The sequence below is a fragment of the Lupinus angustifolius genome, chromosome LG17 (assembly GCF_001865875.1).
Source record: "Lupinus angustifolius cultivar Tanjil chromosome LG17, LupAngTanjil_v1.0, whole genome shotgun sequence".
Lineage (NCBI taxonomy): Eukaryota > Viridiplantae > Streptophyta > Magnoliopsida > Fabales > Fabaceae > Lupinus > Lupinus angustifolius.
Window position 1 is genome coordinate 3548294 of NC_032025.1, and position 17349 is coordinate 3565642.

A 17349-nucleotide genomic window follows, 5' to 3' on the forward strand; every position below is an offset into this window, starting at 1 on the left:
ACCGACCAAAAAAATGGTACAAGGGGGATAACTCCTGACATAGGCTTATGAACCTTGGTCCAGTAAGAGTTTTTAAAACATATTACAAAGTTTTCACCTCAATCTCTTAAACTACATTCATCCTCAAACCTAATAGTAATAGTCTGATAAGCTTGGTTTATAAACTAAACGAGTTACTTGAGTTAAAGTTAAATTCGTTAAATAAATAAGTTGAACCAAATACAGTTCAACTTGTTCAGTTCATGAGTTGAATCGAATATATATCCCATGTTGAAAATATTTTATCTTATATATTTATTAAATAAATAATCATTCGAGTTGACAAGTCGAAACAAATAATTTACGAACTTTAATTGAGCCGAATTCAGCCCAGAAGCATAACCCATTTTGAATATGAGATGAGTGACAAATCCTTATCAAGCATGATCCTAATTCAATTAAGTCGAGCTTGTTTCTAGCCCTACTCAAACCCCATCTCAACTCACTCTTTTGTTGTGGAAAGTGCGAATCCACTATGTAACATATCTACCCCAATTTCAATTTTCTTGTTATGGGCATCTTTTTTCTTTAATTTTTTGATCAGTCCCGAAGTAAGGTTTTATTTGAAAATCAGAGCTTTCTGAGTTTGATGCAAAACCATGAGAATTTGCAGGTTCTGAAGTATACTCAAGAAGTTGGCCAACTTTTACCTCCGCAAGTATAATGCATAAGTGATTCAATTTTTTTTATCAGAATTGCTTTTGCAATAAGGCTAATGGAGATCTGTATAGGCATAAGGCGCTACATCGACTTTCTTCATTCAAGTTTGTGCAAGCAGTTAAGTTGTGCTTCCAACTTCTTGATCGAATGTAAAAAAAACATACTCCGACTTTTAAGTAGTGTACCAATTGATGATTCAAAACAACACAAAAGTCTGCTCTTTTTTTGGTGGTATTACCTAGGATATTCCTCCAACTTTTTGGGTAAGAAACTATCCCTTTCAAGGTTTTGTAACTTTCGTGACTAATCCCTTTCGGGATTTCGTGACTAATCCCTTTTGGGGTTTCGTAACTACCTCTCCTAGCAAATGTCGCTCCCAAGAATTGAGCTTTCAACCTTAGGGATCCAGTATAACCTTACACCACTAGACTAACACTTTATTGGTATACAAAAGTGTACTCTAGTATTATGAAAAAGTGATTCTGGTAGAAAGCACTATACTCACGATATTCGTAGTGAATCTGTAACTAATCAGCTACCAATTTAGTGAGTTTCATGTAATGGCATTATCATGTAATCACTATATTATTATTCAGAACTGATATTCTTATTAACAGCAATAAAAGCTGGAGTACTAAATTCAAGCTATATTCCCGTGTCCTAATTCAAAATATGCTTATTATGCTGCTATGTTACCAGAATTTTTATACATGTCCTGTTCAGACACAGTTGCTGCCTATGTTTTGCCCATCCTATATGGAACTCGTGGCTCTCAAGAAGGAAAACTTACGTACAACAATCAAGTCTTTATCCTACTAGGTGAAGTCAGTTATATGAATCGAACGACATCATAATATTTTATCATAAATCATATTTATTGACAGAACATTGATTTTATCATAAATCATATTTATTGACAGAACAATCATATTTATTGACAGAACATAGAAGAGTGGTGTGGAATGCTTGTTTGTGCACTATAGAACTTGTGGAGGAAGCCAGTAGTTTAAAAGTGAGTTCCAGGAGAAGCAGATTCATTGGAATCAATCAATCTGTCTGGCCTCTTTAGCTCTAGTAATCTCCATGACAAAAACCTCTGAAATGCTAAGAAATATTACAAACTTGTACTGTGAAAAATCTTTAACAACTTGTACTGTGAAAAATGAAGATTGAGAGAATATTACAAACTTGGAGCATCTTTACTGATCACAGTACAATGACTTTACTATTAAATACATAAAGATCATTCAGCAAAAAGAATATGCATTTGCTTTACTATTAGTTACCTATAGTCGATTCTCTGTTACAAAAAGAGTTCCTATTTGAAATTTGGAAAGCATAACCTAAAGGAAAAAATGTTCTTCTAAAAAGTAGTTTTAGAGGACATGTTAGTGTAATAATGATACCCGTTTACAGAAGATGATGCTCTAAAGCTTCACCATGTGTGCTTCTGCCTCCAACGAATTCAGGTCTTCTGGAGATTGTGATCTCCTACTCTGAAGACGCATCTGACTTCTGTGGGGGGACCAAAATGAGCCCAAATTACTATTGTCAAACTGCATCTGCCCTAAATTGTTTGAGGAATAACTATACGAGACACTACTAGCTGATGGGTATAAGGAAGACTCCATAAGCTGTATGCCACTACCATTATCACTGACACCATGCCCCAGGCCTAATGGGCTTCCTCGGGAACAAGCATCTGTTAGGCTATGTGGCATCTTTGTTCTTCCATCTCCTGCAGTGCCAGAAATGTTAAAGGAACATTATCGTATATCATATACAAAATGCATAAACCAGTGTATCAAATTGCGGATCGCATCACGTGATGCGGCCGCAATATTGCAGTTGTGGTGACTGCCGCAACCGCATCACACCACAATTGTAGTGTGATACCGATTCATAGTGATGCGACCGCAACGGGCCGCAACGCAACCGCATCGGGCTGCATCAGACCGCGTCGATGTCAAAAATATGTTTTTACTCAAAGTAATTCACACCGCAACAACCGCAATCCGCATCACAACGGCCGCAATAACAGTAACCGCAACCGCAATTTAAAACACTGGCATAAACCATTCCAAAGGAAAAAATCAGTTATAATTTACATGAAAAAACTGAAAGCATGTACAGAGTACTCAAAAAAGGAGTTCATGATCCATGTTTGTGAGAAATCCGAGCATTGATACATGATGGGTGCACAATATAAATGAGGTAAATTAGAATTTTTTTGCCAGGATAGAATTGGATGTTAGCCCATTATACTACACCAGAAAAGCTAATAGTAACAAAGTAAGGCCAATTGGCAGGTCTCTTGGAATTTGGAAAAGCTTTGAAGTATATAGTTCATTTGTTTGGAGTTATATGGTAATCAGAAATCATAGTTTGTTCAAATAGCTCACCAGAGTTGATTGGACTACATCTTTGGAACTCAAAAGGAGATGGGATATTAAGACCAGAAGCACTGGAAACATTTTTATGCCTGAAAATGGGAAGATATTGCCTCCGGAAAAAGCTTGGCATCCAATTGCCAACACATGATAAAGCACAAAGAAGGAGAATAATAGAAAGCAGCAAAATGGGAATAAGAATAAGTGGATTTATCTTCATCCGAAACAATTCAAAACTGTGAAGCCCAAATGGAGTGGAATATGCCTTTCCAGCTTCCAACAAGGCAACCCCAAGAGTCCAAGTGATACTTCCAGAACCAATAGTTATTTGGTTATCACTAATGTGCAAACCCTCTCTCAGCAGTGAGGCAATGTATGGGGCCCTAAAGCAGTACTGCTCAATAAAGGGCTGAGGAGGAACACTTTTCTTTGCAACATTCCATCTTTTTTCGCAGAAACCCCTACCCTTTTCCAATACATCATCGAGTGTGGCTTCAGAAGTCAAGCTGAAAAAACGATACACCACATAAAATCCAGAAATCACAAAAAAGTGGCCATAAGGACGAGGGAGATTATCACGCAAAGCACAAGGTTGCACCTGACAATCAAGTCCTCGACTGAAATCGGACCATTCAGACAAATTGACAGCAACTTTTGCGAGCGCACTACATTCTTGCCAATTTGGAGCACCAAAAAGCACCACCGGAGTTCCTGATTCCCCTTTATTGCCCAACATTTTCCCATTAATAACACGACTTCCACCTTCTTTGTTATTGGAAGAACAACGAGAGCACATGTATTGGTTCTTGTACCCAGACTGCAAGCAAGGATGTTTGAGCACTACCTTTTTATTAGATATATTGGTGGATCGAAATTCTTTCTTAAAAAGATGTACCACAGATTTATCAAATGCCTCATTGAGCCCATAACCAGACAGCAAATACGCTGTGAGATGATGATTCACTGATCCAATCCTAACATACAAGCTAGTCTCATTATTCAGCTGTTGATCACTCTCAAACGTAACCTGCAATGACGAGCCACCTAAGTCAAGTGCTCCATAAGTTGCCTTCCTAGGCCTAACCCCTAAGATGCCACTATAATAATTAAGTGATATCCATCCAAAATAAGCTTCCTCAGTACCAGATATAATCCTAACCCAATCCTTTTGGCATACAAAAGGAGAATCCTTTAACACAGACCAGGCATTATCCAGAAGCCATTTAGAGTCACTTCCGGGAAGCCTCCGTAAACCAGCGGTAGCGTAAAGGAACGCAGCAGTGCTCCTATGAGCATGCGTTGGAATTTGCCTCTCTGCCCATCTAATCAATGGTTTCAATGCACCTTTCAATCCAGACACATTGTGCACTAACTTATCAAGTCCAGGTTCAGTTTCAATTCTATTATAAGCACGCCCCCTCAGAGAACTAGATTTCTTTTTTACACCATCATTCAATGATTTCACAACTATTGGAAGAGTACTATATTTCTTATGTTCAATAAAAGCATGATAAACATAAACTCTAGTCCCAGTGCTACCACAATCAAGTACAACAAAGTACTTACCAGACCCTTGATTCCAAAAAGAAGAAACAAGCATGAAAATCACGTAGACTAGAAAAATAAAAAGTGTGAGACATAATGCATGCTTAATCAGCCTGACCCAGTTTCTGCGCGAAGAAAAGATTGAACCTTTAGGGGCAGGGGCATAAAGGGGTTGCTTCAAATAGGTGGGAACAGCGACAGGATCAATTGTGACATCATGGGCATGTTCAAGGTCGAGGTTGCGGTACGAGGAGAGATCCTGAAGAGAAGAAGAAACTCGTAGGTTGTTGTTGGATATGGCTCTGGCGATTTTTCCAAAGATCATTGCTTTATGGGTTGGAGAGAGTGCCAAATTGGTTGGGATTAGAGAGAAATAGGAGTGTTATGTGGTGGTTGAAGAAAGTGTGGTAGTTGTGAACGTGATGAAGTTGTTGTTAGGGTGATGAAATGGGTGTGGTGTTAGCTATGGTTTGGTTTGAAGAGAGAAATGTAGTGAATTGAGAGATATGTCATCATCTTCAGTTAGAGACTGCAAAAATGACCATCCTTTTCTCTTTTGCCATTGTTGTTGCTGCTCAAGTTCTTGAGATTTATGGGCCAAACACAATGGCTTATTACATTATTATTATTATTATTATTATTATTATTATTATTATTATTATTATTATTATTATTATTATTATTATTATTATTATTATTATTATTATTATTATTATTATTATTATTATTATTATTATTATTATTATTATTATTATTATTATTATTATTATTATTATTATTATTTGGGTAAATTATAATGATATCTTGAACTTTAGTGTAATTATTATATAAATTATTCATTTTTTTATAAATACACAAATCATCCTTAGGATGTATTTAAATCACACTGTATTATAACGAACTAAAAATAATAAAAGATAAATTGACTTTTATATTATTTAAGATTTATCTTTACAAAATATCATATTTTGTTTAACTTAATTATATTTATTAATATTTTTTGTTTAAAAAATTACACTTATCTATCTTACAGTAATAGTTAGTACAATGTAAGTATATAAACTAGAGGAATTTATGTAAATTCAAAAAAATGATGAATAATTTGTGAAATTTCACTATAACTCAAAGTATTAATCTTATTATTTTATTTTAGTTAAGTAAAATAGCCAAAAAGTTAATGGATAAGTGTTTTTTAAAGAGTTGTATTATTCACTTTTTCATTTTTAATTGCTATTGTTATTGTCTATTCATTTACTATTAAATATAAGTTAATAAAATTAATTGTGAATAATATACTAATTATCTATAAAAATTTAAACTGTATTGATAAAGTTAATTTCATTATCTATATTATATTTTACATTACAAACATATCATTTATCACTCATGTAGTTTTATTTACATTTGGATTATTTTCACTAAAAAAGCATTAGAATATCTTTGGGGTAGAAAAACATTACAATCTTGGTGCTAAAAGATTTACATCACTTGTTAAGTCCTCGAAGCTTCAAAACTTATCACAATTAATCTTGTAAGACTTAGTAACTTCTTAAATCTTCCACAAAATTAAGATGAGATTTTTAAACATCATGGTACTTAACCAGTCATAATGTATTCTTTGCTTGAAGAATTGGTTTAAATAGGAATTGGTCAGGCGACCCCAAATTGCATTTCAAAATTCATACATGTTTTTCAACTAAGATATAAAATCACACATCAAAGTTGGTATGAACATTATATAACATTGCATTTCAAAATTTAGATTATAATAACAATGTGGACAGTGCCACAACATCAAATACAGAATTTACCTATAGAAATGATAACAGTAACCAATTTTTACTAAGGCATTCCATGGTTAAATTACTTAATCCAATGAGTTTGTGGATATGCTGAATCACCCAATGATACTGTTGTCAAGGACAAAATAATAAATAAGAACCATAAGAAATTTAGAATAAAATATTCACAATGCCATCTCTGCATGCTATAAGAAAATTTATTGAGTCCTAATTAGTAAAATTGTTTTGAAAAATGGAATGATAGATTGAATTTTTTAGTACAACTTAGCAAAGTTGGTGAATAGGTTTGTAGTTACTTGGTCAAGCTATAATGTATCAAGCCACATAATAGAGATTTACTATCCGAGATCTACTATCTCATATCTTATCCCATATGTTATCTTGGATTAATGATAATGATATGTTTTCATTGAATCGAGACAACATATGAGACATGATCTGGTACAACAAATCTATTTGTTCCAAGTCATCAACTGGAAATAGTAGTTGTACCTTCCCAAGTAAATTGGGTTTCCAAGGAAAATTTGAGACAAGAGGGATGAAAATCCATGTTGAAGTGGCATATAAAGAGAAACCAAAGCTGGTCCCAAGATCCTGTTGCACCATGTAATGAGTCCATAATTAACAGCAGATGCAATAATACCCTGAACAAACCAGGAAAATATTTATCAGAGTCTAAATGTCTAAGTGTACAATATAAAACCAAAATAATAGTTCCCCCATGCAAGAACAATAATTTCTTCCACATTCCTCAACTTCCATAATAACAGTATCCAAAACCTGGAGCACCTTGATCTACAAAGTATGACCATCACAAGTTCACAATATTGACTTCTGATGTGTAGAGTGAAACATAGGAAACAATGAACAAGTGGCAAGTTTAGAAGCAAACTCAAATACTTCCATTAAGTAAAATGGAACCAATGATTGGGAACAATAAATGAGGGTTCATAAGCATAGAAATTCATTTCAAATTGTAGTGACTCACAGAATAAAGAACTGCAAGTACTTTTGATGGTGTCAAAATCCATTCTTTTAACTCATTAACCGTGAATAAGGACACTATCACCATTACTACAGCTCCAAAGAAGTATGAATAAGCTGTGGCAGATATGTTGGCAGGATACTTTCTTAATACTGGTGCCTGAAATTAATTCATGGCAACAATTTAGAGTTAAGAAGTGGGCACTAACCGAGTCAGACTCCTCTCCATTACCTGAGAATAGAATGTTTTTTTCTTTTAGTTTTAAGGATGAATCTGTCTTCTCACTATAAAAAGGGATATAAGTGTCATTATATATGATTTTTTAGGGTTTAATCAACTGTCATTTTATTTATTTAACAAAAAATGATGCATACCATAATGGCTATATAAGCAGCCATGCATATGCAGTTCCCTATGAAGCAAATAACCCCAAGATGAAAATGGTCTAATCTAAGATTCTCTAAACCACTGATAAACCAACCTCTGGCACTTATTTCACTCTGTGTTACAGGGACACTTTCTGTGTATCCTATCAAAGCTGGACCATGATACAAAACCATAAATATGGCACCAGAAACACAGATAAGAGTTCCTCCAACCTTTACCCAACCTTCATATCTGTGCAAGTTCACTCTTTCTGTACTGCAAGAACAAGCTTATTAATGTATATATTTCTATACTAGAAATAAGAATGTGCATTTTTGTCTGTATGGTTGATAAAAACACAAGTAAAAATTGATGAAGTAAAACTTACCACATCATTACTGCAAATAGAAATGTAAATACAGGAAGTGCTGACTGTATGGTAGAAGCATAGGTTGGATTAGTATAGCTTAAACCAATGATAAACAAAAGCTGGTTCCCAAATATCCTGATGAAGGATTAAGAAGGAAAAATTACCATATGCATCAATAAAACATTATCATTCATATATAATGGAAACATGAAATAAGTAATTCTTAAAGAACTTTACCCAATCAATCCAAGCAAGAAGAATGAAATCAGAAGGTCCTTAGTAATGGGCAGTTGTATCCGTCTACATAAAAAATGGTTTGATTAGAGTACTTGTACATTTGAAATAAAGTAAAGAATATCGTAAAGGACTGTCCAATGCACGAGACTCCTATTTCATAAGGCATGAGGATAGTAGATATATAATAGATATATGCAGCCTTATCAAGTATGCTCCATGAAGAAATCTTAGGAAACCATTAAAAGTGAGTGTATATCTTAATACTTTGTAGTTTGTACAATTAGGATTAACATGCAAAAACCATTAGCAGTTGTAAATATGAATTGTTGTCCAAAATGTGATCTACATAAATATATTGTACAAATAACATAAGGACAAATGGTAATGGTTGAAAAAAGGAGCATACCTCTCATGAAAAAAAGCTAAGGGAGCAAGAATTGAAAGTGCAATGATATCCCTATAGACACAAAAGAGAAGTTGATATATACCAACATTAAGGGCTACTTTGGTAATAACATGGTAGCTTCCATAGAATAGTTGCACTAGTACCATGGCTATATGTGCCTTCCATGTATCACCACCATCTCTAACTGATACTGCTACTGTTCCTGAACCTGTTGCTTCCATTACAATCCACCAGATTTTTGTCTCTCTGGGATTCCAACACAGACAGTGACAGAGAAAGTGGAAGGTAAAAATTGTGGTGGTTGGTTTGGAAGGTTCATGGGCGGTTGATTTTGGTAAATTTTCTGGGTTGGTCAACTTCAATCATTCTATCATGTGGGCCTTGTCGCTTGTTATTAGTGCTTGATATAATCACCATGCAACATCATCAGTCATAAAATTATACAAGGATATTCAACTCTACTAAAGACAAGTATATATATATATATATATATATGTATGGAGGGAGTGACTCAAGTGAGAATAGTTCTCATACAGAAATTATAAGACCAATATATTTGAGCCTTATCACCAATCCTGAATGGTCACAATTAAACGTTAGTTATTGATCACATGATAGTCATGTGCATGTATCTTTTAATGATTTAATAATATATATATATATATATACATATGTGGGACCACGTCTTCTGTTCTACAATATTGTGTCATTCCATGTGCCCATGATTAGTTAGAAAAATACTTAATAATTAAATTTTTAAGTTAAACATTTATTTCAACCAACTACAACCCATGACACATTGAGTAACAAAAATATGCGATAGAAGATGAACTCTCATGATATGAGTTTTTTTCTTATTTTATTCCAAGAGTATTATAATATTTATCCTCTATTAATTATTTATATTACTTATATTTAAGGGTGAATATAATGACAATATTGAATATAATCATAATGTAAAAAAATCTACTCACATTTTTTCCACTTATAAGCTTGGCCCTTTTATCATGTGTTGTTCCTTCCCCCTAAATAACTAGTTTGTTTAGACCATCATTTAATAGCCTTGCATTTTCATGTATACATTTCTTCTTCCTCCATGCTTCAGCTTTTGATTGGAAAGAAAAAAGCTGGATTAATAATTATGGTTGCGCTTAATGCAAAACAACACAAATGAGGACCAAAAAAGATAATTACAAATAACAACTTACATTAAACAATGTGGAGTGGTTGTTGTGGAGAAGAGAAAAAAAGACAACATAGTATTATTAGCACTTCATTATTATATATTATGTAGCAGGTGCTTTAGTGAAAAGAAAACTTTATTCTACAATGGATATAATAACAGAATAGCATGTCTTTTAGTGATGGGAGGTGAAGGAAGACGATGATTTGTGTTTTGCATGGGGATGGTTTAAAGAATATAAAAGAAAAAATAGTATTAGAGAACTAATTATTAATAAGTTAAGATACTAATATTATTATAAATCCCCCCTTTAACATTTCTTATAAACTTTTCCACCACAACCTAAGTGGTTGGTTGAATATTGTGCAAAAACTTAGGAATGGTTATCAAAATGTTAATCAACACATGATTTTGAATAGTAGTTACATTTAATTTAGTGAAATATTATAACACATGCTTGAATTAAAATCCAAATACTATTTTTTTTTTATTTTTCCATAAAAAATCAAACTACTTGCTATATAAAGTTTAATAATCTAGTATATATTAGGATTGACTTATTTTATATTTAAAATGTCTTATAATAGAAAAACAGTTTTTTGAAGAAAAAACAATTATTTACCTAAAAACAAGTTTTGTCAAACATATGAAGTTACATAAATTTGTTAAGGGTTTGCTTATTATAGAGCAGGGCATGCATCTTAGCAAAAAAGATGAACCTGTTTTGTGATATTGACAAATGGGTTTTTAGCAAATTGTTTTATACTTTTTTCAAGTAAAGTAATGACATATAACCGAAAAGGTTAAATATTTTATTTTCATTGTTCAATGTGTTGTTAAGTATCACAGAATTAAATTTATTTACTTCTCTCCTTATGTCATTTTCACTATCTCTTTCCTCACCCTTTTCTTAACCAATACTACTCAATAGCATTTTCCTTTTATTTTAGGCTTAATATTATTTCGAAAAAAAAAAGGTGCTGTTCATGCAAATTTAGCACAACCAAACACAGTATGAACAGGAAGCAAGTTAGTTCAAGTTCTCTTCCAAAATCTCAAATTACAAAAGATGATAAGGGGAGATTGTAACTTTTTTACCACAGCAATGAAAATCATCAAATTTGATAGGAATCAAGGGACAAAAAATTTCAACTATAAGTTCTAGTTTTGAACTAAGATATAGAATTGTTTACAAGGCATAGTATAATTAATTTGTTTAATCCAATGACTTTGGGGATACCATGCTGGAGGTCCCTGAAAAAATGTGACCTTTCTGGTATGCATTCTTTTCATGAATAAGTGATTCAGATACCCATGACACATGATGAGGAATAACACCAGCATTTGCATTTCTTTCTCTACTAGATGCCCAAGTAACTGTGTATAGACCAGCTATGATAAAAGATCCCCCTATGATGCTGTTGTATTTTCACATGCATAAAAAACAAGAATAATAATAAGAAACTTTAGAATAAAATGATTTTAGAATGCCTCCTCAGGATCCTATAGAAAGAGGGTGAATTTCATCAAGTTCAAGTAGATATTTGCCATTTATCAAGTCCTAACTATTAAATTTGCTTTGGAAAAAAGTATGCGTGTATAGTTTTTCTTGCCTCTAAATTTTTGGTATATACTACGTAGCCGACCCTACCTGGTGAGATAAAGGCTTGGTTGTTGTTGTAAATTTTTGGTATATCTAACTCCTAGTAGATGGTGAGTAGGTTTTGTAACCACCTTGTCAAGTTAGAAAATAATGCGTAAATAACAGGAAATAAGGAGCTATACCTTCCCAAGTAAATTGGACTTCCAAGGAAAATTAGGGACAAGAGGGTTGAAAACCCAGGTTGAAGTGGATTATAAAGGGCAACCAAAGTTGGCCCCAAGATCTTGTTGCACCATGTAATGAGTCCATAGTTAAGGGCAGATGCAATGGTTCCCTGAAAAGGAAAATGTTTGTCAAAATCTACATGTGAAGAATCCACAAAAATAATCTATTACAAGATAAATCTATCGAAAAATATGAATACTCGCAATCTTTTCATCATAATAAATATATCCTCAATGTTTTACTGTACCCGGTAGCTTTCATTCCTTTCTTCACCACCTTAGAGAAAGTTACCTAAATACAAATTTCAATGACATGGGGAAAGGCTTATGTTGTTGTACTGATTTCTTCTATGACTTCTGTCCTGGACTGCAAATAATTTTTGCCCTCCATTTAACAGTCACTTCACCAGACCGAAACAAACCGTTGAACCATACTAACAAAACACCATTTTATTCTGAAACTGCTAGAAGTAAACATGTCTTATGGGTGTACGTGCTCTACAGAAACTTGTTTAGTGATTTTGCAGATTAAAAAAGAAAAACCAACTTCGGATCATGACAATGTCTAAAAAACTCATTAGAAAAACAGAACTACAGTCACCAGATTCAACACGAAGATTTGGTTTTATATAACCCAAACATATTCTTATGCTATTCATCTTAGTAACCACAAATTGACTCCCACTTTATTCAGAGAAAATGCTTTCTTTTACCAAACTCTCAATAATTGACATCTGATTTAAAAGACAAGTCAAAGTAAGATGGACCAAAATGAACAGTAACGACTAGTGAGGGTTGATGAGATATTGATTTAAAATTGTAGTGACTCACAGCATAAATAACAGCAAGTATTTCTGATGACGTCAAACACCAGTTGGTTGACTCATGAGTCATGAATAGCGACACTGCCACCATCAGTACAGTTCCAAAGAAGTATGAATATGCTGTAACAGAGAGGTTTGAGGGATACTTCTTTAACACTGGTGTCTGAAAATAATTAACATCAAAAAGTTAAACACCAATTTTTAAAATAAAATAACCTAAGATCACAATAAACAGGTTCACACTTCACAAAAGCTGATGAATAAGTACAACTAGTTTTACCAATAAATAGATTTGCAATAACCTACTGTTAAGAGTGATCCTTCTGACAATAACTCATTCGATGTAATAAGTATGATAGCATTGGGAGGTCTTCCCATATCAAAGTGTGTGACTATATTAAGACTTAAGAATCTGTTTGGACGGGGAAGTAGGGAAAATGAGGAAAAAAGCAAGGTTTCTTTGTAACTTCTCCATTACTTGTCATCATTTAACCTCTCCTCTTCACTTCCAACTAGCTAGAGGTGGTTTGGTCATGTTAGAAGAAAATCAACAGAGGCTCCTACGAGATAAGTGCATCAAATGAACAATAATCCAATTAAAAGGGGAGGAAGATGACCTATGAAAACTTAAAGAGGAACCATTAAGAGAGATCTTTTCGAAACGGTTCTACTATTAAAAAAATGTTTTTGATATAGCCCAATGATGATAATTGATGCATGTAGCCAACTCCAACTAGTAACATAAAGCTTGGTAGGTCAAATCAAAACATTCAAGTCATACTAGAAGATACACCAACCACCCAAGGATTTGAAACCTACAAAACCACCTACCAGCCACATCCTAGGCTTAACTGCTGGATGCTCTATTATGATCTTTGGAAAAATAAACTGAAGACTTTTCAAATAAGTCACATTTTCTCCCTGTTTCTACTTCCTTTTCGAGCCAACTAGGAGAATGGGCCAGCAATCAATAAAAAGTACTTGCACTTTCACCCTATAGTCACAAAACTTATGTATAAAATAAAATCTTCATATAACAAACAGGCGATTAGCTATGAATATTTCCGATACGAAACATGACTGCACCTTACTCTTCTAAAAAATATAGGAAAACAAAAGGGCATAGGTAATACAGTGTAATACAGATTCCAATCTCCTTAAAAGTTTAGAGAACACTTTCATGGTAATACACCACCAGTACACCAAACCTTATGAAAAAACATTGTCATAAAGTAAGTAAAGAGGGGAGAATTAATCCTTGATTTCATCCAGAGACTCTATAGTACTGCGAAGTGCAAATTAAGCACAATTCCAAAGAATTTCACATTTTTTTTTCATATTCATAAAATAAGAAAACAGTAGACAACTCCTAAAAAAACAACAGATTATGGGGGAATCCAGTGCTCACTAAATCGCCAATTTCCAAAAAAAACAAAGAGATTGTAAAGAACAAGCAATCGTGTTTTATAATTCTGCAGAAAGCTTAAAAAAAATAGAGGAACAAACTTTGATATGCCCCCAAACTGGCAACAGATAATTAATATCAATTTTAAGGAGAGCCACATGCCAAGCAAATATAGAGAACCTTAATATTCTAAAAGAAAATAGCTATGGGATGAGAACCTTGTTTGTAGAACAAACTAAGACATGAAAGAAGTGTTTACAATTGAAGGAACTATAACTATCCAAAGTCCACACTCTTTTATGTTAATCATACAGAGACTTGAAAAGAACTTGGAGTATCGAGATATGACAGAGCATCACAACATCCCTGTCATTCAGATTTATGTGAGAAGGACAATTATTGATAAGTAAGAACCTATTAGGGTCATCAAAGCCTCCTACATGTAGAACACCTAGAAGCTAGGACTTAGTAAACAGGTAATAGAAGCAAAAGGTAGCGCTGATCACTACGTTTTCCTCATTGCAATACTAAACAGAACAGACAAGAGTCCTTTAATGTATTGAACAAAAGATACACACCTGAATGGCTAGAAAAGTAGCCATGCACATGCAGTTCCCTATTAAGCACAGAACCCCAATATGAAAATGGTCTAGTCCAAGATCCTCTAAACCACCGATTAACCATCCAGTAGGCTCTGGCTGACCTCTGGCACTTATTTCACTTAGTGATGCATGGTCGATTTCTGTATATCCTATCAAAGCTGGACCACGATACAAAACCATCAATATGGCACCGGAAACACAGATAAGAGTACCTCCAACCTTTGCCCAACCTTCATATCTGAGAAAGTTCACTCTTTCTGTACTGCACAAATAAGTTTATTAAGCTACACATTACTGTATGTCCTGGTGCATCGGCATAAGTTCATTTATGAAAATTTCTGTAGTACAAACAAGAGTATGCATTTTGTTTGTGTTTCAGAAAAACTAATAATTAGTAATATATAAGATATAACATGCTAGAAGAAATTGATAATGATTAGAGTGAAACTGACCCCATCATTACGGCCAACACAAATGTAAAGACTGGAATGGCTGGCTGTATAGCGGAAGCATAAGTTGGATTAGTGTAGCTTAAACCAATAAGAAACAAAAGCTGGTTGCCAAATATCCTAATCATGAATCAAGAAGCAAAAATACCATATGCATTAATAAAACACTGAATCATTAATATAATAGAAATAAAAAATGAGTGAATATTATCAAGAACATACCCAGATAATCCAAGAAAGAAGAATGACATCAAGAGGCTTTTAGTAATGGGTGGTCGTGTCCGTCTACAGTCAACACAGTATGATTAAGATACCCATATCATAAGACACAAAAAAGTTGCAAGTTGAAACTTAAATTCAAAATTTTGAATGTGTAGCACAGTTAAATGCACAAAGCAAGTTTAATTTATGCAGCCAACAATCAAAATGTGCATTCATCCTCATATATCATGATACTGTAGGTCTCGAACCAATGGTGACAATCAAGCGCTAACATTTCCAGAACCAGATTTTCAATGAAAATTGAATATCTCAAACTAATGTAAGAAAGTACAAGCTATATGAAATTAGTGGAATAGTGAATGAGCTGTAATTAGCAGGAAGAAAACTCCAGATATCAATAACCATAAATAATAAGTGTACTGCATACTTTCCTACAAACAATTAGGATTACCCTACAACCCAAACTCAATGGTCAATATAATCTAGGTCATAGAAACAGTAGTATAACACAACTAATCACATGATACACCGCTGATCATTGAAACACAATTCTCTCATTTTGGTAGAGAACCGCGAATTGGTATGACCAATTCGTGGTTCTTTTATGAACTGATTCTCTTTAACTCACTTACATGAATGAATTTCAACAAACAAGAAAGAACTTTATCAATGAGTATTTTCTTATGATGAAACAAAACGACTGTGTAGAGAGCTATATAAACCCTAACCCTACTGAATATACCCCTAGAGTACCGTTATTTGACAGGGTAACATACCACATACCCGTACCAAAAAGAACCACGTATTAGGCGAATATGCTGGATTAAGGTTAAGGGCATAGAAAATAAAACTATAGCTGCACTTGACTCACATAAACATGCAAACAAGAGCATTATCCAAAAAAACTGAATAGTGATGATTGAATTGAAAGGAGTGGAAAAAGAAGCATACTTTTCACGGAAATAAGCAAGGGGAGCGAGGATAGAAAGGGCAAGGAGATCCCTGAAGACACAGAAGACTAATTGGTTAATCCCAACATTAAGGGCTACTTTGGTAATAACATGGTAGCCACCATTGAAGAGTTGCACCAGTGCCATGGCCAAATGGGCTTTCCATACTTCACCCCCTACTGATCCAGAAACTGTTGCCATTACAATCCACACTGTGTTGCTTTCTAGAATCAAACCCACAAAATCAGAGAGAGAGAGAGGGGAAATGGGGTGGTTTGAAAAAATGGTTTGTTCGTTGAAATAGTGATGGGAGAGTGATGGAACACCAAATCTAATGCTTTATTTGAAAGGCAAATATCAATAAATTGACAAAAAAACAACTGAAAAGATGATTTGTTAGCCACAATTTCATTTTGATTCTTTTATTAAATTTGTAGATCAACAATTGAATTGTGCATAACAAAAAATAATATAATATCTATTTATTATTAGGGTAATTATATTATCTATTATTCATGTATATTTTTTTTAAAATTTAATAATTATTAAATTTAAATGATATAATAATAGTGTATAAAATTTCAGTAAGTGTGTATATTTTTTATTTAATGAAATTTGGAAAAATAAATATGTCTTTTCAGTATAATAAATTTGTTCATAAAATCACCTTATAAAAAACTCACTCAAAAACTCACTCAGTTCTTATTCTCTAAACTATAAAAATCATTCAAATTTTGGAAACAATATTTTTTTGCTATTCTATTCTAGTAAATGTATAATTGTTAAAGAAAAAGTATTGTTTAGAATTTTGAACATAACTACTAAATATTATTTGTTTGACAAAGATGCCTATAAAAGAATCATGCAACAATAAATAATTATTTTTATAGTGTAGTGATTTATTACTGATCATATAGATATAGAAATTGTATATTTAGGTTTGAATGAAATACATTTAAAGAATAAATGCGTAATTTTTAATCTCTTAGAAATTAAATTAAAGCTGGGAGGGTATAGATCTAGGTTGTAGGGGTGTGGCTTTTTAATTTGTGGTTGTAAATTATATTCTAAACTATGTCTTAAACTA

The 17349-nt window shown here is 33.3% G+C and overlaps 3 protein-coding genes across 5 annotated transcripts; all 3 read right to left on the reverse strand.

The window, feature by feature from the left end:
• On the reverse strand, positions 1647–5216 carry LOC109331937 (probable apyrase 7). 3 transcript variants are annotated; one of them, XM_019566746.1, is made up of 4 exons: positions 3102–5216; positions 2106–2437; positions 1888–1896; positions 1647–1793 (listed from the first exon to the last, which is right to left on the reverse strand). In XM_019566746.1, the coding sequence occupies exons 1-2, from the start codon at positions 4957–4959 to the stop codon at positions 2127–2129; spliced, it is 2169 nt and encodes a 722-aa protein (XP_019422291.1). In that variant the 5' UTR covers positions 4960–5216; the 3' UTR covers positions 1647–1793; positions 1888–1896; positions 2106–2126. The 3 variants fall into 3 exon arrangements, with proteins under 3 accessions (XP_019422291.1, XP_019422289.1, XP_019422290.1); XM_019566744.1 differs by lacking the exon at positions 1888–1896 and having other exon boundaries at positions 1647–1795; XM_019566745.1 differs by lacking the exon at positions 1888–1896 and having other exon boundaries at positions 1647–1803.
• Positions 6889–9029, reverse strand: LOC109330793 (WAT1-related protein At4g19185-like). Its single transcript, XM_019565071.1, has 6 exons — positions 8801–9029; positions 8395–8457; positions 8176–8292; positions 7796–8063; positions 7425–7580; positions 6889–7080 (listed from the first exon to the last, which is right to left on the reverse strand). The coding sequence occupies exons 1-6, from the start codon at positions 9019–9021 to the stop codon at positions 6889–6891; spliced, it is 1017 nt and encodes a 338-aa protein (XP_019420616.1). The 5' UTR covers positions 9022–9029.
• LOC109332018 (WAT1-related protein At4g19185-like) lies at positions 10912–16591 on the reverse strand. The gene is made up of 8 exons (XM_019566858.1): positions 16264–16591; positions 15313–15375; positions 15094–15210; positions 14618–14903; positions 12642–12797; positions 11769–11920; positions 11188–11401; positions 10912–11110 (listed from the first exon to the last, which is right to left on the reverse strand). The coding sequence occupies exons 1-7, from the start codon at positions 16461–16463 to the stop codon at positions 11200–11202; spliced, it is 1176 nt and encodes a 391-aa protein (XP_019422403.1). The 5' UTR covers positions 16464–16591; the 3' UTR covers positions 10912–11110; positions 11188–11199.

What these genes read in the sequence shown, in the direction of transcription:
- LOC109331937 (XM_019566744.1), bottom strand. Translation starts at nt 4,959, where the DNA reads ATGATCTTTGGAAAAATCGCCAGAGCCATATCCAACAACAACCTACGA. An exon ending in ATGTAGTCCAATCAACTCTG is followed by an intron (nt 2,438 to 3,101) that starts GTGAGCTATTTG and finishes CTGGCACTGCAG; the next exon opens with GAGATGGAAGAACAAAGATG.
- LOC109330793 (XM_019565071.1), bottom strand. Translation starts at nt 9,021, where the DNA reads ATGGAAGCAACAGGTTCAGGAACAGTAGCAGTATCAGTTAGAGATGGT. An exon ending in CTATTTGCAGTAATGATGTG is followed by an intron (nt 8,064 to 8,175) that starts GTAAGTTTTACT and finishes TTGTTCTTGCAG; the next exon opens with TACAGAAAGAGTGAACTTGC. An exon ending in CTGCTTATATAGCCATTATG is followed by an intron (nt 7,581 to 7,795) that starts GTATGCATCATT and finishes AATTAATTTCAG; the next exon opens with GCACCAGTATTAAGAAAGTA.
- LOC109332018 (XM_019566858.1), bottom strand. Translation starts at nt 16,463, where the DNA reads ATGGCAACAGTTTCTGGATCAGTAGGGGGTGAAGTATGGAAAGCCCAT. An exon ending in TACTTGCTGTTATTTATGCT is followed by an intron (nt 11,921 to 12,641) that starts GTGAGTCACTAC and finishes TTTCCTTTTCAG; the next exon opens with GGAACCATTGCATCTGCCCT. An exon ending in AGTCCAATTTACTTGGGAAG is followed by an intron (nt 11,402 to 11,768) that starts GTATAGCTCCTT and finishes AAAATACAACAG; the next exon opens with CATCATAGGGGGATCTTTTA.